The sequence below is a fragment of the Hevea brasiliensis genome, chromosome 2 (assembly GCF_030052815.1).
Source record: "Hevea brasiliensis isolate MT/VB/25A 57/8 chromosome 2, ASM3005281v1, whole genome shotgun sequence".
NCBI lineage: Eukaryota > Viridiplantae > Streptophyta > Magnoliopsida > Malpighiales > Euphorbiaceae > Hevea > Hevea brasiliensis.
Genome location: NC_079494.1, coordinates 364,332 through 389,067, shown reverse-complemented (window position 1 = coordinate 389,067; position 24,736 = coordinate 364,332). Strand labels below are relative to the sequence as shown.

At 28.6% G+C, this 24,736-nt stretch overlaps 3 protein-coding genes across 12 annotated transcripts; 2 read left to right on the top strand and 1 right to left on the bottom strand.

Annotated features, from left to right (window-relative positions):
* The first annotated feature begins 490 nt into the window (after window positions 1-490).
* On the top strand, window positions 491-4,613 carry LOC110669266 (putative methylesterase 14, chloroplastic). Its single transcript, XM_021830821.2, has 5 exons — window positions 491-1,192; window positions 1,673-1,912; window positions 2,007-2,150; window positions 3,388-3,522; window positions 4,133-4,613. Exons 1-5 carry the CDS (start codon window positions 944-946, stop codon window positions 4,403-4,405), a joined length of 1,041 nt encoding a protein of 346 aa, XP_021686513.1. The 5' UTR covers window positions 491-943; the 3' UTR covers window positions 4,406-4,613.
* Window positions 4,614-6,217: 1,604 nt separating this feature from the next.
* Window positions 6,218-13,179, bottom strand: LOC110669285 (regulator of nonsense transcripts UPF3). 6 transcript variants are annotated; one of them, XM_021830855.2, is made up of 12 exons: window positions 12,815-13,179; window positions 12,217-12,323; window positions 11,805-11,900; window positions 11,555-11,611; window positions 11,332-11,408; window positions 10,778-10,876; window positions 9,814-9,925; window positions 9,323-9,423; window positions 8,853-9,228; window positions 8,035-8,153; window positions 7,897-7,948; window positions 6,218-6,871 (listed from the first exon to the last, which is right to left on the bottom strand). In XM_021830855.2, exons 1-11 carry the CDS (start codon window positions 12,958-12,960, stop codon window positions 7,910-7,912), a joined length of 1,329 nt encoding a protein of 442 aa, XP_021686547.2. In that variant the 5' UTR covers window positions 12,961-13,179; the 3' UTR covers window positions 6,218-6,871; window positions 7,897-7,909. The 6 variants fall into 6 exon arrangements, with proteins under 6 accessions (XP_021686547.2, XP_021686543.2, XP_021686544.2 ...); XM_021830851.2 differs by having other exon boundaries at window positions 6,218-6,839; window positions 11,555-11,653; window positions 12,815-13,178; XM_021830852.2 differs by having other exon boundaries at window positions 6,218-6,521; window positions 11,555-11,653; window positions 12,815-13,178.
* A 5,896-nt stretch (window positions 13,180-19,075) lies between these two features.
* Window positions 19,076-23,169, top strand: LOC110669286 (immune-associated nucleotide-binding protein 9). 5 transcript variants are annotated; one of them, XM_021830858.2, is made up of 6 exons: window positions 19,076-19,236; window positions 19,738-19,987; window positions 20,106-20,383; window positions 21,256-21,420; window positions 21,502-21,636; window positions 22,746-23,169. In XM_021830858.2, the coding sequence occupies exons 2-6, from the start codon at window positions 19,753-19,755 to the stop codon at window positions 22,953-22,955; spliced, it is 1,023 nt and encodes a 340-aa protein (XP_021686550.2). In that variant the 5' UTR covers window positions 19,076-19,236; window positions 19,738-19,752; the 3' UTR covers window positions 22,956-23,169. The 5 variants fall into 5 exon arrangements, with proteins under 5 accessions (XP_021686550.2, XP_021686551.2, XP_057986726.1 ...); XM_021830859.2 differs by having other exon boundaries at window positions 19,084-19,236; window positions 19,735-19,987; XM_058130743.1 differs by having other exon boundaries at window positions 19,222-19,336.
* Window positions 23,170-24,736: the final 1,567 nt, after the last annotated feature.

Genomic DNA, 24,736 nt, shown 5'->3' with positions numbered 1-24,736 from the left:
GTCACATATGGAAATATTCTCATTTTGGAACCTCCAAGCGTTCCCTTCCGTAGCTTTTGTGATCACTGACTCCTGTTAAGTTGTATGTTATACTTTTGATTACCCATTATACAAGTAAAAAGAAAACGATAAAGTCCAGTTTTTCAAACAACCTGGCTTTTTCTCGTTGACAAAAGATAAAATAATATTTTTTTATTCATCATTAATAATATAAAAAGATTATGGTTATTATAAACTCCATTGTAACAAGTCTTTTAAGTTCACTATAACTAGTATGTCTTTTAAAAAATATATATATAAATTTTTATCTAAATTCCATTCATAATATATCAAGATAAATGTCGATTTATCATCATATATTATGTGTCCGTCATAAGTTTATGGGTCCATTAAACGCATTCATGTAAGACAAAATCAATAGTACCATTAAGTAATTCAAATTGAATGAAATCTTAGCAGAGGAAAAACTCTATTATTAGAACTGGAGTTAAAAAAGGGATTAGTAATTTAAGATAGAGGGTGGAGAAGAGAGGCTTATCAATTCGGCAAAGGCAGCAAAAACGTTATCGGAGAAACTTAGCAGCAAAAGCCAATGTGGTATGCATTTGAAGTGGACAGAGAGCGGGTGAAGTCTCCCAGCGTTGAAAATAGGGAATTTGGTTGGGGTTTTGAGAGAGTTGAAGTCTTCCTTCATTACTAATTTGTTCTAGCATTTATAATTACACCTACTTCTCCTCCACCTCTCTCTGCTCTCATTCTCACCCACTCTCTCAACAATTATCAGTCACAAAGGACAAAAAAGGAAGCGAAAGAATATCCCTAAAGTCTCGAATCATCTTCATTTAATGCATATCAGAATGCTAATTTCCTCTCTTTCTTAGAAACATTCTTGATTTTTTTTTTCTATCTCTAATTCCCCCAAAGGCCAGAGCTTTCTGCAACTATGGGGAATCGGTTTATTTGCATGCTTAAAAAGGATGCCAAAGATAATCACGGATCGAGAAGCAAGAGATTGGGTAGGTCCCAGAGAAAATTGTCAGCCGAGGAAGAGGTCCTCCACAGACAAGCTCTCTCCATGGCACTTCATCAGCACCAATTGTCTCAAAGATTTGATGGATCCATGTCCAGGAGGATTGGCTCCACCAGCTCTCGAAGACGAAATCTATCTGATCCTTTCTCTAACGGAAAACAGGTTGTCACTCGTTCTTGATCGAGACACCTTAGCTTTCTTGATTATATGCTCTTCTTTTTCCTTTTTTAAAGTAAAAAGAGTTTCCTTCATGATTGGATCTGTAATGAAAAGTAAATAAAAAAAATTTAAAAGAAAAGTCTCTCTAATGAAGTTTGTAAGCAACTTCTAATTACTAATTAGTCATGGTCAAGTCTCAAAGCGATACTTTTCAGTGCATTTACATGAAAGAAAATAAAGCATTCTTCTTCTTCTTCTTCTTAATAGAATACTTCAAAAGTTATGATTATATAAATAAATGACAAACAGCCTTCAAAAGTGCGTCAGGAAAAGTATGGAAAAGTGATTCTCCAATATTTACCCATTTTAGATTGGAATAGATAGATATGTCCAAACAACTGCACCCATTAAGTCCCCTTTTTAAATACCAATTTATATAGTGATTCAAGTTTATATTTTTAATTTTGTTGTAATACTTTTCAGGTGCCAGACTTTCTGGAAAATATCAAGTTAAAGAAGTTCATACTGATACATGGAGAAGGGTTTGGAGCTTGGTGTTGGTACAAAACAATTGCCCTGTTGGAAGAAGCAGGATTGCTTCCCACTGCCATAGATCTCATAGGATCTGGTATTGATCTGACAGAGACAAACAGTGTCACAACATTGAAAGACCACTCCAAACCTTTGCTTGATTATTTGGAAAATGTTTCTGAGGATGAAAAGGTTGGGGATAGTAATGGTATCATTATCAATTAATCCCCAAGTACTCTGCAAGTATGTATCTTGCGAACTTTATTGATTCATAGTTCTTGTGCAGGTTATTTTGGTTGGTCATAGTACTGGAGGTGCAAGTGTCTCTTATGCCCTGGAGCATTTTCCACACAAGATCTCGAAAGCTATTTTTATCTGTGCTACAATGGTGTCTGATGGTCAGCGGCCTTTCGACGTGTTTGCTGAAGAGGTATATTATCAGTGCTTACTTGTTCAGTTCATTGAGAAATATATTAATATATTATCTTGTAATTAAACTTGTGATGTGATGCTTTATATCTTCTGATTTTTGTCAATTACTTTGCTAGTGATTTGATAACTATCCAATTTCTAAAATGTACTTGCATACTTGAACCTTTTCTTTGAGAATGTTGGACCCTAAAATCTTTTGCTCATTTAATTATATATAATGCTATTTTCTGATTTTAAATTGAAGATTCCAAAATCATAGGTGTTTCCATCTTATCATCAAATGAATCATCTGAAACATTTTTTTTTGGCTGAAAAAATGGCCTTGAGTAAAGTGAAGTTTTTTATATGCTAGTCATATTTTGGAAATGCACCTAAGACAACCCATATTTGAAAATTCATTCACAAAGGGGTTATAGTGTACTATTCAATTTCTTTTTTGGACAGTATTGTTGTTTGCTTAACTGCCTAGGAAAGTAGCTGCTTGGCCTGCAGCTTGGAGGCACCTGCTGAAGCTACTTCCTAAAAAGAATCTGCTGAAGTAACTGTCCTTAGAGAATCGTGTTTTAGTTTTTCTTTTTTTTTTTTTTAATTTCCTTTTTTTTTGGTGTGTGATGCCTCCTCTCTTAAACATGTTCTTAGAGATTCATAGGCATTATGAATGGAAACCATATACGATGATATGCTACCTGGCTACTTCTCCATCCCCTTTCTACTTTGGCTGCTGAATCTCAAAATCCATCTCAAATTGTCACCTTCCTAATGGATTTCCAAGAAACATCCCCAAAACTTTAGAATCCTAGAGTAATCAGTAGCTGGGTTTGCACATAATGTTGCTATGGAATAAAATGAAGAATAAAATAGCTATTCCATAGGCTATGGCGTGGCTATTCTTCAAATTTCAATTATGTTTAGAACTTGTATTCCACTAGTTTATAGTATAGCTATTCTATTTCTATGGAGTATTTTATTCCACATTAAAATTTGAACCAAAGTAAAACTGTGGAATGGCTAATCTATGAATAACTATTCTACATATAAAATTTTAACGCCAAAGTTCTATGCAACACGGAACTACCTTATTTTTACATGAACCAAACAAAGTTATTGTAAAGTCCATTACATTTTCACTGGCTTTGTTTTTTTTTTTATTAATGAACTCTTCTAGATTCAGTCAAACAGTTTTTGTTGCTTACATATCTCTTAAGTTTGATATTCTTGCTGGAGATGCACTGCAGCTTGGATCTGCTGAACGTTTCATGCAAGAATCAGAGTTTTTGATATATGGGAATGGTAAAGACAACCGTCCTACAGGATTTATGTTTGAGAAACAACAGCTGAGAGGTTTATATTTCAATCAATCACCAACAAAGGTATGTTACAGTTCAAGCTGATGATATTGTCCAGATTACATTGTTTTCTATAATCCTTTTACTTTCAGATACATAAAGCAGGCCCTTATTTAAAAATGCATTTGCTTGAAATAATTTAATATAAAAATGGTTTGATCTTTTTTATTTTTTTATGCAGCACTTTTATATCTTATAGCAATTAGATAAACTCTTTGGCTTTGTCGTTGACTTGGGGTTTAAAAGGAGAGACACGGGTTAGGGAAGCTGCATATGACAGATGCTTTCTCTTTTACTAATTTAGCTTTATTGCTATTCAAGAACTGAAGGTTAAAGGGAATTGTTAACCTTTTTAATGATAGTTTGTCTCATATAATTTGCTTGGTTAATCTTATGTCCAGACCATGACCCTCCAGCTAAATAATCTTCTTGTTGTGCTTACATTGAGTGTTACATTTTTTTAATTAAAAAAAAAATACTTGGGGATTTGTAACCATAGAGTAATAAATTCTCAAGTCTAAGAAGCTTTACATTAGAATTCTGAAGTCAAAATTTGGCCTTCTAATCTGCCTTCATTATATCTCCTACTAGTATTTGCTAGTAAAATTCAAACCAGAATTTTGTTACTCCTCAGGATGTTGCTTTGGCCATGGTTTGTATGAGACCCATCCCATTGGGTCCTGTAATGGAGAAGTTGTCGTTGACTTCTGAGAAATATGGAACTAGCAGGCGGTTCTTCATTCAAACATTGGATGATCGTGCACTTTCACCGGATGTCCAAGAAAAGCTAGTAAGAGAAAATCCACCTGAAGGAGTCTTCAAGATTAAAGGAAGTGATCACTGTCCATTCTTCTCAAAACCACAATCTCTCCACAAAATATTACTGGAAATTGCTCAGATTCCATAGAATATATTTTGGTAAACTCAGAACAAGTTTCTGTAAGTCTTTTATTGGTGTAACATACATGGCTTTTACAATATGAATTTTTCTGTTGTTATTGTTTCTTCTCACAAATTGCGGGGTATAGTATGGAAATGTATCGACTTGTTACTTAGACAAACTGCTATCATGATTTAATATTTTTCTGTATGGCCAACTTTGGTGATTTGGCAAATGCTTGCGCAATTGATGAATTGCTTTCTTCCTCCCATGAATATTGACTAGCATATATATATATATTCGTAGATTGGTTATTAATTAACATGATTAGTGATTTAAAAAAAAATTTCTTAGCTTATGCTCATTTGTAGGATTGAATGAAGTACATTTCTAAATGGAAAAAAAGAAAAAAAAGAAAAAAGAAAAGAAGAAGAAGAAAATTCTTTAATCATCTCGTCTTTTAGGATTCCAATTTGATGACCTTTCAATCTACATAATAAGGAAGGGTACATGATAAGGATGGCAATTTGTTAGGTTTTCGGCTGCTGTATAGAATCTTAATAGTATATAATTAAATTTTAGATAAATTCATATTTAAAATTTAATATTGTGATAAGTTTGGATTTTACATGTTAGATATCCGTTATTTAAATTTATTTATATAAATATTTAATTAAATATAAATATATGTTTTTTATAATAATATTAATTAATTTTTATATATTTTATTTTATATAAAATATAATTGAAATATTTTATAGAATTATTAAATTTTTAAAATATAAATAAATAATAAAAATAGTTTTTTCATGTAGATTATTAATTAAAATATATGAAATTAAATTGGCATTTTTTGAGTAATTATTAAGATTGTGCACGATTCTCGAGGGTCTCGAGCTGAACTGAAGATTGTATCGAAACGAAATCAAATTGAAAATCAAATTTATATATATATTTTTCTATATATTTTAAATGTATTATATAATTATATATATTTATATGTATATATTTAATGATCAACTAAATATATCATAATATTATATTTTATTTATCTATATTTTCTTAATAATTTTAGCTACAAAATATACTAAATTACCTTATAATTCTTAATTATAAATGTACTATTATATTATATATATTAAATTATAATTATAATTATAATTATATGTTATAGTTAAACATTGCATAATTAATAAATAGTTAAAATGTATATTATATGACTATATTATATAATATATTTAATTTTAAATTGTACATGTATTTCACAGTTAAAAATTATATAATTTAAAAATAGTTAAAAGATATATTACTGTATGATATATTATATATTAATAACTCAATTTATAATTTAAATGCTAATTTGAATATGATTTTTTTAAAAAATAATTATATAAAATTATTTCAATAATCAAGAATTAAACTAGAATCGTATTGAACTGAACAAAAACCAAAAAATCTAAAACCATACTGAGCTAAAACTGAAAAAAAAAAAACAATCAAATTAAAACCATATTAAAATTTCAATTCAATTCCAGACCATAAGCAAATCCTAAACCAAATCAGAGTCACACATTCCTAGTAATAATAATTGAGAGACGAATTCAAATAATTAAAAATAAATTTTACTCAAATTTAAAATAAATTTAAATTTTAAAAATATTAATTAGCTTCGATTCCAAATTAGTTAAACATCTTTAAGAGGAGAAGAGTAACGTGTTTTAATATTGAAAAGGTGAAACCTTATCATTACTTTGTTCCCCCTTTCAATGGCAGTTTTCTTTTTTTTTTTTTTTTTTTTTTTTAAGGATTCTAATAGGCATTTGATTTCATCCATCAAGATTAGCATACGAACAATCCATTTCTTACTTCAATCCGATAAGGCAAAACAAGGGGCAATCTGTAGCTGCTCCGCTCAATCACAAATCAGATTACAGAAGAAAAGTGAAATTATCTGGCAATACGGCCCTTGCCGAAGTGGGGCCTTGGAATAGAGAAGTCCGTCAGCATTAACTTTTACCATTGCTACTATCATCGATAGAAACTAGACCCAAATGCTAATACGTGCACTTCAACAACAGAATTGTCGCGGAGTCTATTTGGATGCAGAAGCTTAGGTTCAATATCAACATCACGTCTGAAGTGCCTGAAGAAAGCATAGTAATAAATCAACCATAGGATCATGACGCTCTCTTTACCAGAGCTGAAATCTTACTGGTGGAGAAGGACAAGTGGCTTTCTGGCTTTCCTTTTCCCGTATTTGCCGAACAAAAAAAAAAAAAATAGAAATCACTGACTTGCTGAACTGCCAACTAGAAGCTTATGGCCCTTCGTTAGCAATCCATTTGTCAAAACCATTGACATAGCTTTATCCAAGCTAGAAGATCAATAGATCTACAAGAAGGCATCAATCTTTTGGATGTCCCACAAATGTTTCAATTCTTCCAAGGATGCCAGACTAGGTCTATACGAAAACCAGAATTTCACATCCACAGCCTAGAATCAAATAACAGCAACATAATGTATCATAATTAATAAAATAATATAACTTTAAGAGAGAATTTTGCAGCATTATACTAACATTACAAGAGCCAGTCTTCTTATACTTAGAGGTGGCAATCCTACACCTGGCTCAGAAACCCAGCCCTGACACAATTGCCACCTCTCACACTACATTGGTTGCAGACATTTCTTTCTCTCACACAGAAACTATAAACACCCCCCTCACACCACTTTTGTTGCATCATTGGCTTATTTTGGTTACCTCCCACTTGCTATTCCTCACTAGGAAGTAGGAACTCTACTTGGTACAAAGCATCACCTATGCACACATACATAAAATTTCTTTTTCTTTTTGCAGTGTCAATAAACATTTTATCACTCATTATAGCAGTTCAATACAAAAACTCTTCATGGATGGTCTAACCTAAAGCTGGACATGTAACCATAGCCTCTTTCCTTCCTGCCTTGCCTGCTTTAGGCAATACTGCCCCTCCAGCTGCTGGTGTTTACTAGAGCTAGAGTAAGGTCCTTGCCTCACAGGAAAGGGGCTTGGATTCCCCATAATCACATAAAAGTATGTAAATACATTAATAGGGTACCTTTTCCTATGCCAACTATCAGGTTACCTTTTGAATCCCATCATTTCTGGTACGCTTCAGATTAAACATTCACAGCATTGTCCCTTGCATTGTTTTCTTAAGTATGTACTATGCATTAGTGAACATAGCATGTGCAAGTGTGCTTAACTCTTATTACTTCTTCACTTTTTGAACATGCATTAATTCAAGGATATTCTAACACACGAGAAAAGACACAATAAGGGGTTCTTTTGCACCCCAATTGTTAATGTTTTTCTTGGCAATATGAATACCATATCAATTACATGTTAAATGAATAGTTCCATATTATTAAGGCTCTCTATGTATTTGATAAACTTCCTCAACTATTTTTCCAAGTTCCTGTTCATTTTTTTTAATACAATTGCGTAGGTATCTTCTGAATGAGTGCTATAGGCTTACCAATTTAGTTACTCTAAGAACCAGCGGATGATTTCTGAACCCACATTTGCTTCTGCAAACACATCGTCACACTTCAACTAATTGACATAAGGCAAAGGAGTAACACATGGCATGATGCTTAACACAAAGTGCACAAACCTCATGGACAGCATAGCCACTAGCACCTCTTTTTTTTGAAGATTTCTGCTCAGAGGTCATGAAGCAATCACCCTTCATTCTATGTGGTGCTGCATGGTGACGTAAATGTCTGTTGGATCCTGGATAAATAAAAGTTTAAATGAAATTAGTAGAACCATATGAGCAATAAGTAACACTGAGTAGTCAAGAAACAATTTACCAACACTGCTAGCAACTGATGACTCCGCAATGCCATTATCATCCCCATGAAAAAAAGTGGGGGTGAGGGGTAGGGGTGGGGAAAAGAAAAAATGTAGTAGCATGACGCACTTTAACATTTTCAAAGAGTTTCCACTAAATGGTGTAGCAATGCATGGTATAAGTTACAAGGCCAGATGGAGCCAGGCCACTGTCTACAGAAATAAAATGTAGGACCTAACCAAACACAAATGTGGAGATGATGTTAAGTATGATGTTGAAATCATATCTGATGATAAAAATTACTTCTAAATAAAAATACATTAACCAGCTAACATGCATGTAGAACATGGACTGCCAAATTACTTAGCAGAAAGTAAAAAATTTTAGGCACATTCAGTACCCCCTTAGGTTTTAGATCAGAACCTAACCATAAGAGCTATTGCTTCCACTTAACTGGCCTGTTGCTTCCACAGTACAGTTCACATTATGCATTCCATTTTATGTTTCTCCATGGATGACTAGAAGATCATAGGTATAAAGCGAGTTTACATATTTCCCACTCAAGAATAGTAAACAATTGCATCATTATATCCATTAGAGGAAGATATCATGCAGCAGAGGAGAGTAACGAACACTACCTTTAATAAAACCAGAATGAAATCCAGTATTTTGCAGCACAGTATATGTCAATTGCTCCTTATTATCATGAGGAACATCAGAATGACAAGAAGGATTCTGAAAACCATGATCTGGTCTATCCTTATTTCTTCTTGTAATTTTTTCCTTTTTTTCACTAGAATAGCCTAAACTATGCCTGTCTTTGAACTTGCCATCTGAATTTGAATTCTGAGATTTGTGCTGAGGCTTTATGGCAGTCGAAGATTGAGTTTCATGTGCTTCATTATTTAAAAGGATGCTCTTTGTCAGCCTTTCACTAGATTTAAACCTCTGTTTTTGTTTAGGGGCAGTAGAAACAGGTGAGTTTCCATGCTGTTGCGACAAACCTACAGAAACCTAGATGTAAAAATGCAAACACTGCTTGCATCAGGAAAGACTGACCATATTTTATCAAGTCTATTAGAATTGTCTATAAACAAAAAGAGCTTACATCAGAAATTTCACGATCTTTCCCTTTAAGAAGCAGGATTTTCTTCTTTCCATAATCTGAAGTCAAAGTAATTTTTAAATCACAACCTTCAACACTAGAGACTGCATATGGCAAATGTGAACACACCACATGACCACACGACATTTGAAAATAAGCATAAAATACATAGACAAATGAAACAAAAATTAGTAGACAAAGTTCGAAGGATTGTTAAATACTGTGGCATGTGAAATGGGTTTAAAACAATTTAAACCTTTTCCAATTCTTACATTGTAATACAAAACACACAAAGTTGTAACCTCAAGGGTGACCAATAATACAGCTTTTCTCCCACTGAAAATAAAACACTCCAAAAAAAGCACTTAATAATGAAGTAAAATTTCTATGGTAAATCATTCCAGAAATAAGTGACAAACGAAAACAACACGTGCAGAATTGGCCATTTGGTTGAAATACTATCATTTAATGTAAAAGTCAGACTAAGTGCATACCAGATGCAATTTCTGATATTTCTTTTCCGCTTAAAGTAGCAAGTTGATCCTCTCGCCTAGGTGCCACAAGAATGGCTGACTTGCTGTTCTGATTTGACTTCTTTGTGCTGCCCTTTAGAATATAATGTCAATCAAATAGGATAACACAATAAGACACCAACAATAATCCCCAAGGTTGCATAAAAACAAAAATATTTTCTGGTTCATGCCCCACAAAGAAAAGAATAAAATGCCAGAAAAAGTAGAAATTAACCATCTGGAGAAACAATCACTCTAAGAAAGGTTTCACTCTCCAGCCAAATAGAGAGAGAGCAGAACTACACACAAATAGAAACACTAATAACAACAATATCAGCAAGCACCAAACAAAGAAAAAGACAACAATACATTGTCATGAAGCTTCATGGCAAATGTCCTGAAACGGTCTAGCAAGAGAGAAGCAATCTCACAATCAAGTGTCAAAAGCTACAAGTGCATGTGCTAATGGTCTTACAAACAATTCATTGGGCATATGTTGTGTCCGCATATAGAATAAGGTTAGAGTTTTGCAACAGATCAAAAGTAAAAAGATCACAATAAAATCAAAATGTAAATAGTCCATTACAATCAAGACTAAATTAAAGCACACAAATCCATCTGGATGACAAGAAAGTTGTGCATAATATTAACTAGATTTTTTTGCAACTTGACTGCTAAGGACACTCAACCACATCACCCAGTAGCGTAAAACTAATACAACTTGAATAAGAATCGCATCTGCTTTAAATTTAACCTTTGAAATAATTTACCAGTTTAATACTCAAGACAACTGACCTTCATAACAATCAAATAAACCAGAAACAAAGTAATGACATGAGGAAATCCAGTGCACAGATGCTGCATCATAAATTCCAAAGAATATGGCCATATCAAAGTCAAGTGCTATTAATTTTGCTCAAAAGAACATTATGAATACAATGGCTACCTTTTTCTTTTGAGCACCTCGTTTGGTAGCACATGAGCCATGCTCATTCAAAGATGCTGACCCAGCTCTTTTGCTACCCTTGATAGCAGCTGATGAACCCTGTCATTAATCAGAAATTCAAATTAACATAAGTGATTGTATTGGAAGATAAAGTTGACATGAATATAAATTTCAGAACCTATATTGCCATTCCAAGAACAATTATTCCTCAAATGGATGTTATATATTTTAGCATTCATGCCATCTAATCTATCACACTGCTCCAAACAGGCCACACACCACAAGCATAAGAGAACTGAACAATAAAGCAAACTAAATTGCAACAATTAAAATTTTTTGCTGATGGCTAAAAGGATATCCTTAAGTAATGGATTGCATAATGTAGAAACTGACCACTGAATGATATAAAATCCTCCCCAAAATAAAAAATAAATACTAATTAATTTTTAAACATTTTAATAATTAATAGAGACAAGGCATGCAACTGGACAAATGCTCTGCACAATTTTCTGTATCCCCTTTATATAAAGGAGAAAACACAAAGCGACACACACCTGGTTTCCACCCTTGGCAGCTCGTTTCTGGCGAACAAATTCCATCAGGGGTGTAGTAATAGGCATTTCTTTTGCAGCTGAGAAAGTGTCAAGTGGAACAAATAACTTTATTTTATGAGATAGAACTCAATGAATAATTTTTCTTCAGCACATAAATCCTCATGATTAAAAATGCTAAAATCGCGTAATCATTAGCATACACAAAGTGAACATACATACGCACCAGAAGGTTCTGCCTCTTTTCTTTCCAAATGAGTTTCGGAACTAGGAGGATTCTCCACTGGCTTTGCAATAAGTTTGAGGAATTCCAGATAATCAGAATCTAGTTTTAGAAAATAATTGTTACTAACACACATGTCAAACATTAGCAGTACAAGAAAGTTCATGATAATATATGACAAACACCGCAAATACAAGTTTCCTTTACCAAAATGGAGAAAAGAACATGAGAAAAGAAAGAAAGGAAATAGTACCTTCATAAATGCTCCCTTCACGACTATTTTTTACAGTAGAAGGCTTAGGAACTCGTTGAGAAGGAGCGTATTCAACTGTGGCCTTGAACCGAGCACCTTCAATAATAACATAATTTCTAGTTTAAGCATATACTGGAACTGATTTTGAAAATAACAAAATGTAATGAATCGGTGTCACAAGATTAAAAAATCTAGCATATTAAAGATTCTAAAATGCAAGCAGCATATTCTTTATACTTTTGGAAATTGCAACAACCAACCTTTCACAGTCAATATAGGTGATTAGAGATCACAAAAGTAACAAAATTTTCAAAGAAAAAGAAAAAGAAAAACCATAGTTATAAAAAACTAGGTAAACACTCCAGCAGTTGGAAAAGAATAAGATGACATAATTGTTGAAAATTGAAAGTACCCTTCTCGTTAACAAATATGTGGCCATGGAAGAACTCAGCAAACTCTAGAACATCTCCTGGGCTTTTGAAATTTACGTAGGCTAGAGAATATCTCTGATGCTTCTTACTGCAACATTTTTTGAGAAAAGAAAAAACATAGGGATTAAATTGTTCAGTTTGAATTTTGAAAGTTGGTCATGTAAAAGACCAACAACAACAACTAATGTCAACTAATTCTTAATCCAAAACTAGTTGAGGTTGGCTACATGGAAGACCAATGAAAATAAATTAAAAAAAAAAAAGAAAGAAAATTGCATGTCCCAAGTACTCTAGATTTTCCTTTCTCTTTCTTATTCTGGTAAAAATTAGATCAATAATATTCAAATTATTATCCTTTCTACTCTAAAACTAAACTGTGTCTATGTGATAAACATGGTTCTAGGACATGTAAATTTGTTAAATGTTAATGCCAAAACCTTGTCATCTTTCATCCTTTACAATGACCCCAATTCAACAAACTATACATCAAAAGCCGAAAGCGAATCCGAATAAACAATTAGCAAAACAATGAATTGAATTAGGCAAATGCATAAAAAAGAACAAAACCAAGAAAATAACCTGGACTTTCCAGGGCAGAAGCAAAACCAATCGTAGCGATGAGAGAAAAGATGATCGAATTGGGAGAAGAGATGAATTTGGGAGAGAGAAGGAGGCAAATGCCTTATCACCACTTTGGTCCTTTCAAAAGGCTCCTTCTTTTTCATTTCCCTTTTTTTTCCCTTCGATCTATTTCGTTTAGCGTTGAACCTCCGCTCTGTGTGTTTCTCCTTCCCCTGCGCCGGTTTTTTTTTTTTTTTTTTTGTGTCAGAAAACACTTCAAAGTTCAAAGCTCAAACCTTTCTTTCCTCTCCTTTTGGCCAGCACTCCAAGTCTTCAACCAGAATTTACGGGCAAGTTTACTTCTGGAGCAAGAAGAGTTTTTTTGTTTTTTTTTTTTTTCAGATAAAAATCTTCACAATTATATCCAAACCTTTTTTAAAGCTAGAAATTAATTAATTAATTAATTATTACAGTTATAGACAAAATATTTAAAAATTAAAAATAAATTATAATATAATATTTAAAATTTTATTTTATTAATAAAATAATTCAACTACTTAAATTTTATATTTAATTATTTTTATTTATTATATAAAATATATTTATAATATAAATATATTTTAAAATACATATTATAATAATAAAAAAATCACAAATTAATATAAATTCTTTTCTTTGATTATCAATTATGTAAAATAATCACATTATGATAAAGTAGCATTATAATCACAATTTTTTTTTTATCTCATGATTTTGATATATCATGTGGATGATACCAGCATAGTACTCAAGCTACATATAGCTAATCAATAATTTTTATTTTTTAATTATATTTTAAATAAAATAAATTATTATTAAATTAATTTTAAATTAAAAATTTTTTATTTAATTTAATTTAAATAAATTTTGACTAATTATAATAATAAAATTTTAATTAATTTATGATATAATTAATTAAAATATTTATTTAATTTTTTGATATTAATAATAATTTTTATGATTATTTTATTTAAAAAATAATAAAAATATTTTATTTAAAAAATAATTTAAATTTATGAAATTTTTATATTTTCTCCACTAATTTATATAAATCAATATTTATTTTTTATAATTATATAAAATACATTAAATCAATGAGAAAATAATATTATTTTAAAAATATATAAATATAATTTTTTATTATTATTTTAATAAAAAAATTATTAATAATGAATTGAATTATTTAATTTTAATAATAATAAAAATATATAACATTATTATTAATCAAAAATAACATTTTATTATATTATTTTTTTAAAAATATTATATCTAAGTATAATTGTTCTTATTAATTTGATATATTTTTTTATAAAATAATTCTTTAATAAAAATAGTTATCACTTTACATTAATTTATAAATATAAAATAAATATATTTTATAAAAATTAAAAATTTAAAATATTATATTTTTTATTAATATAATAAATATTAAAAATATATATTATTTTTCAAAAAATAAGTTTTATAATTTTAATACTATAACTTTAATTATTTTTAATTATATTTATTTGTAACTAAATTTTTTATGCAATTATATTTATAATTTATATTTAAAATTTTACATTTATATAAAAATATAGTTGAAAAATAATTTATGCATAAAAATATAGATATTTAATTAAAATTTTTAAAAAAATTATTAAAAATTAATAATAATAAAATATGAATAATCAAAATATTAATTATCATTGTATTTGATATATAATTATAATAAAATAAAATAATCAAAAATTAAAGTAATATTAAATAAAATATTTATAAAAAATAATAATTAAATCAATATTAATTAAATATATTTAAATAAATAAATTCTTTGAAATTCTATTTCTATATAAAAATATAGTTAAGAGGTAAATTATGTATAAAAATATAAATATTTAATTAAAATTTTAAAAGATTTTTGCTAAAAATTAATAATAACAAAATATAGATAATCAAAATATTAATTATCATTGTATTTTATATATAATTATAATAAAATAAAATATTCAAAAATTTTAAAAATATTAAATAAAAAATTTATAAAAAGTATTAATTAAATATATTCAAATAAATAAAATTTAAAAATGATAACTTGAAAGAAATAATAAAAAAATAATACAAATAAAAAAAAATTTAAAAGAATTTAGGAAAATAAAAATATTATGTAAGAAAAGAATGTTTGATATGTATTAAATATTTCATATGATATATATATAGATAAATAAATAAAAATTATTTAAATAAAAAATTAATTTGTAATTAAATATTATTTAATTGAAAAATAGTAATAAACATTCAAATTCAATTTTTATAATATTAAAATATTTTCTACTGCCATTTCAATTAAATTGTCATAAGTTATCATTAATTAATCTTGTGAAAGTGAAATAAAAAAAAATAAATTATTAACATAAAAAATAATATATATTAATTATAAATAAGTCAAATATCTATATTTTATTTTATAATTTTTTATATAAGCTACACTTTTTGTGTCTCAAATTTTTTTAATAAATATTTTATAATAAAAATAACAAAAAATATAATAATATAATAAAAATATTTATTAAAGATCTGAAATAATTTAAAATTAATTAAATTATATGATAGTTAATTATAAGATTATAAATTAATGATAAATTTTCTTTAAATTAATAGTTATCAATAACCTTTAACTATTATTATTATTATTATTATTATTATTATTATTATTATTATTATTATTATTATTATTATCTTCTTTTAAATTATTATTATTATTATTATTATAGATGGTAACATGTGATAAATAATATTTTTATATAAATAAATTTATAAAAAAATCATTTAAATAATTTTAAAATATTATATTTAATCATAAAAAAATTAAATTTTTAAAAAATTAAATTTAAAAAAATAATAATTTAAATCATAAAATATTAAGATAGTATTATAAATAATAATAATAATAATTAAAAGAGAAATATAAAATTAAATAATAATTAATATTTATAAAATAATATAAATAATTTTTATATATTATATTTAATTGTAAAATGTCTTTTTTTAAATTAAAATTTAAAAAATAATAATTTAAATTATAAATATTAAGGTAATATTATAAATAACAATAATAATTAAAAAATAAATAAAAAATTAAATAATAATTAGTACAAAAAAATATTTATGATTAATTATGAGATCATAAATTAATAATCAATTTTTTTTAAATTAATAACTATCAATAACCTTTTATTATTATTAATATTATTATTATTAAAAATGGTAACATGTTGTAAATAATATTTTTGTGTAAATAAATTTATAAAAAAATAATATAAATAATTTTTAAATATTATATTTAATTATTAAAGTTTCTATTTTTTTAAAAATTAAATTTTAAATAAAATAATAATTTAATTCATAAATATTGAGGTATTATTATAAATAATAATGATAATTAAAAGAGAAATAAAAAATTAAATAATAATTAGTATTTATAAAATAATATAAATAATTTTTAAATATTAAATTTAATTATAAAAGGTTTTAATTTTAAAAAATTAAATTTTAAATACAATAATAATTTAAAAGATAAATGTTAAGATAATATTATAAATAATAATGATAATTAAAAGAGAAATAAAAAATTAAATAATAATTAATATAAAAGAGAATATTTATAAAATATAATACGTGGTAAATTTTTTAAAGAAAGTATAACATATTAATTTCTTAAAAATATCCTATTATTTTATATATATTTTTTAATTATTTAAAAATATATTTTTATTAATTTATAGTTTTAAATAAATAGATTGAATTGTCGTTGTAGATAAAAGAAAATTAGAAGAGAAAAATTAAAGAAAATTAATTATAAAATATTATTTTTAATTAATTAATAATAGATATAAAATATAATTTTTTAATATGATAAGTAGTATATCGATGAAAATAATCTAAAAATTGATTATTATATATTAAAAAAATTACTTAAATTAAATTAAAAATTTTATACTATAAATTAAAATTTAAATATTTTATTATTTATGTAATTTACGCTTTAATTTTGTTCATTGAAATTTAATAAATATAAAATATAATTTTTTTAATATAATAAATGTTATGTTAATATAAATAATTTAAAATTTTATTATTAAATATTAAAAAAATTATATTACTTAAATTAAATTAAATATTAAAAATTTTATACTGTAAATTGAATTTTAGATATCTTATTATCTACATAATTTAGACTCCATGACTTACCGTTGTTGCTCATTGAGCCATAAGGGTGTTAGAGAAGAAGAAATACATGGAAGGAGAAGAAGGATGCTGTGCAACCTTGTCGCTTGAGCTAGGGGCTTTTTGTATTGTTGTATGTAGCTCGAGCTTTCTGTGGGTTAACTTGTGGACTGTTAGGCTAGGTTTCTTGTTTTGGGCTATGGGCTCTATTTCTGTATTAATCTAGCTTATGGGATAAACTATCTTTTAATTAAAAGAAATATATTTAACAAGAGTAAAAGGAAGATTTATTCTATAATAATTTAAAATAAAAATATTTAGAAAAAATAATTATTTTATTAATTATTAAATATAAAAATAATATATTATTTTATTAATCATAGTAAAAAATTATAAAAAAATAATTTTTTATTAATCATTCACCCAATCACATTAATATAAATATTATATTATTAATAATACAATACAAATAAAAAAAATATTTTAATAATAATTAAAATATTAAATATTATCTTAAAAATTATTACCTAACAAAATCTAAAAATTTAATTAAAGGATTAGAAGAGAGCTTAACAACTGATAATTCGTTTAGATTTTTCTGGAAAATAGGTGATCAGATTAGGCTACGGACGTCATGGAGACTAAAAGGCGTAGCTTTGCCTACATCAACTTCCTACCCTCTTTTCATAACTTCTTCTTGAAGTCTTCTCTTCATTTAAATTAAATTTTTTTTTTCCCCAACTGAGCATTCATTGTTCCATCATTTGGAATATTCTCTATAATATGTAGTTTTCTCTTTATATAATTTTTTGGTTTACGTATTAATCTTGTAGCCTGTATATTTGAATATATATATATATTAATTTTAAAATTTTCAATAGGCTTCTCTTATTCTAAATTCTTATTTTATTTTATTTTTATTTAATTTTATTGGATATCGAGTGTTTTACCCTTCGAAGCATTCCAAGGTTATATTTAGTTCCTACTTTTTATGCAATATTTGATTTCTTTATTGTTTTGCAGCAAAAATGTGTAATTTATAAAAATAAAAAGTGTAATTTGACTTTTAAAAAAAAAAAATTATAATGGATTACTTTGTAATGCTTTATAATTTGACGTTCCATATTTGATTAAGGGATGCCTGAAATTAATTGGAGTTTGCAGGATATAAAAGAAAGTGATATTTTTATTGAAAGTATTTAAAATTAAATTATTGAATCAAACTATCTAATTAGTCGATTTTCTTTATATATTAAGTTTAATTTAATTTTTATATTTTATTATTTTCATTATTTAATTAGCTTAATTTGATTAAATCAAAATCAAATTAATTAATTGTACACCCATACTTTCTATTATTATTTTTTATTTTTTTTATCCAATTTGTTTACAATTTATTGCTTTTATTATTCAATAAATTATTATTAATTCACTCAACCGTGATTATTTATAAAAACAAATTTAATTTGTTAAAAATTTTAATAAGCATAATAAATTTAAATTTTGCAAGTTCATTATTATTAATTGGGACAAAGACAGCCACTGAAAACCTCTGATTCAAACTTCATAAAATTTTTACTGTAGTTGTTTATAAATTTTATATTTTAAATTTAACTAGTTTTCAATTTCAATAAAATTCTAAATTTTAATTCTAAAAATGTAAATATAAATCGATAAAACAGTAAATTACGAGATATGGAATGGATTTGATTGTAATTTTTTTAATAATTTTATTTTAATAAAAAGGACTATTAAAAATATTAATACATTTTAAATTAATAATTTTAAAATATTTTCAGAATTATAAGATTTTGAAATGACTTGGAATTCTATTTAAATTAAATGAATAAAAAAAAATTTTAAATGTAGCAAGCAAAAGTCACGTCGTATGTTGAGCTGGGCTTGATGTGCGCATCTAAACTTGGGATCTTAACCGTGTAAATCCACACGGCTGATATGGATATCAGGAGGACCATAGAGAATTTGAACAGTTCACATTTGCTTTGGTTAAAGCAGCGCCTGTAGAGGATTTAATCCCGGGGTCCACTACAAGCCACTATGCCAGTCATGCATTGAAGTACAGCCCCATTAGAAAAGAAATTTCCTGGTTCTAGCTCCTCTAATTCAACTCAACCTCTTTATCCTCAGCCTCTGTATCTGGTCTATCTACAGCTCTCCCAAGTCACGGATTCCAAGTAAGAGAATGATTGTTGATCACTTGAATAGCTATTCCTTTAACGTTCTTTTCTTCTTTTTTGGTGAATTAATATTCTTTTCTTCTTGTAACAGGAAAAGGTAGGAAAACCAAGGGACTTGGGACTTTTGAATCGCTTAGAATTAGGGTTTTTTTAGTTTATTTGAAATTAGATTTGGCTTGAGAGCATGTAATTCGAAACTTAATATGTGATTTGTTGTTTTGGTGTACAACTACAGTTATGATGATTAGTTGATTACTATGTAGCTTAGCTTTAGTTTTGATCATGTTATGAATAGGATCTTTGTGTTTTGATTGCTACTGGTTGATTCGGAAAGTGTCGGAAGTTAAATTAACTCTGTGCCTCTACATTTATTCTAAAGAATTTTCTGCTCTGGGTAAAATATGTTGTTCTTGATAACATGAAGCTTTCTGCTCTGCACTTGTATTTTTCACAAGTAAAATTGCTTGACCAAAAGTGTTAAGATATTTCATTTAGCAGGTTGTCTGACGTGGCATGATGGGTGGAAGTGCAATAGATGATGACTGGGAGCTTACTTCACCATCTAATGGGGTTCGCACTGTGGTCTTAGTTGGGCGTACAGGTAATGGCAAAAGTGCGACAGGCAACAGTATTCTTGGAAGGAAGGCCTTCAAATCAAGGGCTAGCTCATCTGGTGTTACCAGTACTTGTGAATTGCAGAGAACTGTGATTACAGATGGTCAAATTATCAACGTCATTGACACTCCTGGTATGAACCGAATGATATGGCTTTGTGTTCTAAGAGTATTTGGTCATGGAAAGCTACTTATCTCAATCCTTATTGTTATCTCAGTGAGTACATAGGAATAACAACTATATGTTTGCAGGACTGTTTGATTTTTCTGCTGAATCTGAATTTGTTGGCAAAGAAATTGTCAAATGTATTAACATGGCCAAGGATGGGATCCATGCAGTCCTTGTAGTATTCTCAGTTAGGACCCGCTTTTCACAAGAAGAAGAAGCTGCACTTCGTAGCTTACAGACTTTGTTTGGAAGCAAGATATTTGACTACATGATTGTAGTATTCACAGGAGGAGATGAACTTGAAGATAATGATGAGACATTGGAAGATTATCTAGGTCGTGAATGTCCTTGGCCTTTAAAGGTTACTTCTGACCTATTGTAATATAATATGATTTGCTATGTGATTAAATTTAGTAATTTTATTTTTTTATTTGTTTGAGTTTTAATTCCCCAGATCTGCAAGAGTCTTCAAATTTCAAGCTATTTGGTTCAGATCATGATTTAAGCTTGATGTTGTTTACATGCATGTTCCACTCGACTAGATATTTTAGCTGTGAAGCACCTTTGAGATATAGAACTCCATTACTTGGTCAGATATGATGCTTGCCTTTTGTTCCTTGCTAGGTAGTACTATGGATTTTATCATTGGAAATAATAAATAAGGAAAATAAATTTAAATATTAAAGATGTTTCAGGCGCCTTGGCATACTACAAATAAAAGAAAAAAAATTCTTAACTTGGTATGCCAATGTTTTCAATTTAATTTAAAATTCTAATAATATAGTTATCTTACTAGTAATCTTTCCTAGTCTTCCGAAAAAGTTCAATGATTTCCTTTTCTCTTTTGTAATTTATTTGTTTTGGATCGTTATCTTACCATGTGCTCTTTTTGGTGGAAAAGTTTTTTGTGCTTTTTTACTTAAATAATAAAACTTTGATTATTGTCTGAAAAATCATAATTACCCCTAGCCATTTGCATTCCGGATTGCACAATCTGAATTTGTGGACCATTAGTTATTTGAAATGTTAAAAACTTAAAACTACGGTTCCAAAATGCGATGAACCATAGGTAAAGTCTCAAACAATCTAAATTACACAAATATCAAATAATGTTGATATTTTTAGCTGACGTTATGTGAGCTGAAAATGATTAGTAAGTTGAAAATTGTTATTTCAAGATGTTCATTGTCAAGAAAAAGAGTAATAGTGTCTCAATCAGTAGTATCTGTGCAGGAAATTCTCACACTCTGCAAGAATCGACGAGTGCTTTTTGATAACAAAACTAAAGATGAACTTAAGAGAGCTGAACAGCTTCAGCAGCTTCTTTCCCTTGTAAATATGGTCCTAGTCCAAAATGGTGGACAACCATACACAGATGAGTTATTTGCCGAGTTGAAAGTGAGTATGTTTGTAACTTTTGCTAATTTTAGTGTGTGCAGAGTAAAATTGCCATTGATGATGACTTAATTGATTTGACAGCAAGGGGCTATGAAACTTCGTGATCAACAAGAAGAGGTTGATTCTTTGAAAGGTTATTCTAAACGAGAAATATTGGAGCTGAAGGAGCAGATGCATAAGTCATACGAAGAACAACTGAAACGAATAACTGAGATGGTATTCCATGTTTGGCTTGTGTTTATGGATTTTACATGTTTGCTTGTGTTTGTGCTGAAAATCTTTCTAAATCTTTACCATTCTAATATCCTAATGTTATTAGAAACTAGGTAGCTAGTGCCATTATATTATTGTTTAAGAAGATGTGTTCCACGAAAATTTAACTTATTTTGTTCTTTTGGAAACCCTTAACTTACATGAAATGAAATGGTGATTGAGTTATTGTTGGTCTATATTTTACCGCTGCTATAGGTCTACTTGTGTGATACGGCCTACAGCCTAAACTTTGATATGGATTTTGATGCTTTGCGTGCAAATTATATTTATACATGTACATACAAACTTTCAACTAATGTTCTGTAGATATATCTTATTTCCCTGATGTGGAGACTGTGCCGCAGATGATAGGTATCTATTTCAAAATTTCAATATTTACATTCACTCTACATCTATTATGTCAAGCATCTCTTTGTGTATGCACGCACAATAGTTGCACATTTATCCATGCATGTGTTCAACCAATCAGTTTATACGAATGTGCATGAATCATGATACGATACAAAACAAATTCTTTTTTTTTGGCTTCCTAGGCTCATATATGTATTAACTAACTTATTTATTTATTTATTTCTTATAAACTCAGTGATTTGTCATTTCTTTTAATGCCTCGACTTTTGTGCAGATAGCCTTGTCCTCTAAATGGCCTCTGTTAAAATTTCCCCTTGGGTTATCATATTGGAATATGGGTTCATGGTTTATTTTTTTGCTCTCTATAATGGCCTATATTGGGTTGCAATAGGATTTGGTGTTTGGCTATTTAGCCTTTTTTCTCATCCATTGGTTAGGTTAGAGAAATTTGCAAACTAATTCCTTATGGATAAATGTGCATTATATGTGGAGATGAGTTCACCTTTATGCAGTTAAAAACTTACAATCGCTAATGTATTGTTGCGAGGATAATTTTTTCCTTTCATCTTGTTTCGCTTTTGATATAAAAGCCATGTTGCATTGTTTTTCATTTGTGTGACATTGTGATACCTAAGAAGTCAACAATGGTCAGGATGCTGTGACTTCATGGACTAATATTAGAATTGTCTGTTTGCATTTAGGTTGAGTCAAAGCTTAGGGAGACAACAACTAGGCTTGAGCAGCAGTTGGCAGAGGAGCAAGCTGCCCGACTAAAAGCACAGGAGATAGCACAATTGGCTCAGATGAAATCAAATGATGAAATCCGCCAGCTAAGAGAGAATTTAGAAAGAGCTCAAAGGGAGACTGAGGAACTCCGTAGGCAGGCTGAAAGTCGGTGCACCATTCTATGATAATATTTGAGTATTATTTCTAGCCTATATATTTGGTTTGTCAAGCTTTTACTTAAGGATTATGGTTTTATTTGTCGGGTAATTTGTTTTAAATCCTGTATGTAAATGCTTACCAATGTTGGCTTAAGATTTCAATACATGAACATATGTGCTCACTTCAGTTTCCTAGTTGTTGGAAAGTGGAAATTTAGCTGCTCGAAAAGGTGGTTTCAAAGTTGTTTAAGGTTTACATGATTTGATTTTGTGTAGCTTCATGGACTTCTAGGAGTTGATTTATCTTCATCAAAAGATGCTATTCTACTAGATTCGAAAAGCCAATGCATCTCTCTCTCTCTCTCTCTCTCTCAGATCTCTCACAAAGGATGCCAAAAAAACAAGGAAGAAAATTGTTGAAGGCAATCCAGATCAGACAAAAACATAAGGGAAAAAAAAAAATTAAAATACAACAGTTATATGTTCAACGATTGTATTATGATCATTGATTATGATTGGTTTCATATGAGTTTAATTATAATCAATGATTAGAATGTATCTGTTGTACATACAAAAGGATGCACTGAATAAATTTAAATGCAAATTTGTTCCATTGTGGATGAGATATTAGGTATAGGGATAGTTGTTATTTTTTATTAAAAAATTTGGTAGGGTGGGTGAGCACTGAACGGTTTAAATTAAAAAATTAAATTGAATCGATTTAATTTGATTTTTTGTTTAATTCGGTTTGATGAATTCACTATAAAAATTGAAATAATTGAACCAAATTAATTTTATTACCTTATAATACCATGCCGGTTAGACATCCCCAATCTTAGGTATTTGAATCCTCTTTTTTCTTTTTGAGCCGTCTGTCACTCTGCCTCTCTTCTTCCTCAATGATAGTCCTCTACTTGATGATTGCCCCTGTGATTGTCTCGACTCGTAACTGGCGATTGTGCCACTTGGCCTTGCTAGAGTGCATGTTTGATGATTCGAAGTACTTTGCCTCTGTAATGTTCTCCCCTTTGCCTTTATGTTGCATGTTGAAGGTTGTATATACATATATTTTAGATTTGATGAATATTGAATATTTTGCATATTTGTTGTATATTGTAGGTAGAAATGTATTTGACTTGATTAACAATTTTATTTTGAGTTGATCTTTTGGATTTTATTCTGTGTTTATGATTTTTTTTTTTTTTGGTGTGATTTTGTATTTGTAATGGTGAATTGAAAATTTGGGGAAAGGTTGGCTGTGGATTTGGGAGGTTTTTTTGGGCTTTGCAATTGTGGAAGGGGAAAAATGTACTGGAATGGGAGAAGTGTTCAGAAATTAATCCAATCGAATTGGATTATTTTTTATTTTTAATTTAATTTGATTTTATTCATAATCCAGTTTAGTTTTATTTAATTTTCTTCATAAAATTTTATTTTTCGGTTCTTTAATTTTTACAGTTCGCTTCAGTTCCAAACAGACCGTTGCACACCCTACAGTGTACTACCCATTGTCTTAGTGTGCACAATATCCAAGGATATGCACAAGAACCAAGAAACAACCTCATTCAATAATTTATGCCTCTCATGCCATTGCCACTCCTCCAACCTAAATGTCACTGGTGCCCAACTCGCAACCTAGATCATGTCGTGCCCAATCATTGCACCATGTCTCTATTGCTGCTGCTACAGCCACCAGCTTTCATGCCATTATCGCAATGGCCGTAACCCGGGCGAGAGCCAAGAAGCGAAAATTAGGGCGGATACAATACCAAAAGTGAAATTTAGTGTACGTTTGGGATTACATTTAG

Bases quoted from the DNA above. Each gene is read 5' to 3' on its own strand.
- LOC110669266 (XM_021830821.2), top strand. From the start codon at position 944: ATGGGGAATCGGTTTATTTGCATGCTTAAAAAGGATGCCAAAGATAAT. The intron at 1,913-2,006 runs GTTGGGGATAGT...GTTCTTGTGCAG, and splicing joins ATGTTTCTGAGGATGAAAAG to GTTATTTTGGTTGGTCATAG. The intron at 3,523-4,132 runs GTATGTTACAGT...GTTACTCCTCAG, and splicing joins TCAATCAATCACCAACAAAG to GATGTTGCTTTGGCCATGGT.
- LOC110669286 (XM_021830858.2), top strand. From the start codon at position 19,753: ATGATGGGTGGAAGTGCAATAGATGATGACTGGGAGCTTACTTCACCA. The intron at 20,384-21,255 runs GTTACTTCTGAC...GTATCTGTGCAG, and splicing joins AATGTCCTTGGCCTTTAAAG to GAAATTCTCACACTCTGCAA. The intron at 21,421-21,501 runs GTGAGTATGTTT...TTGATTTGACAG, and splicing joins AGTTATTTGCCGAGTTGAAA to CAAGGGGCTATGAAACTTCG.
- LOC110669285 (XM_021830851.2), bottom strand. From the start codon at position 12,960: ATGAAAAAGAAGGAGCCTTTTGAAAGGACCAAAGTGGTGATAAGGCAT. The intron at 11,654-11,804 runs GTACTATTTCCT...TTCTAAAACTAG, and splicing joins TGAAGGGAGCATTTATGAAG to ATTCTGATTATCTGGAATTC. The intron at 9,229-9,322 runs GTAAGCTCTTTT...TTTTACATCTAG, and splicing joins AAGATCGTGAAATTTCTGAT to GTTTCTGTAGGTTTGTCGCA.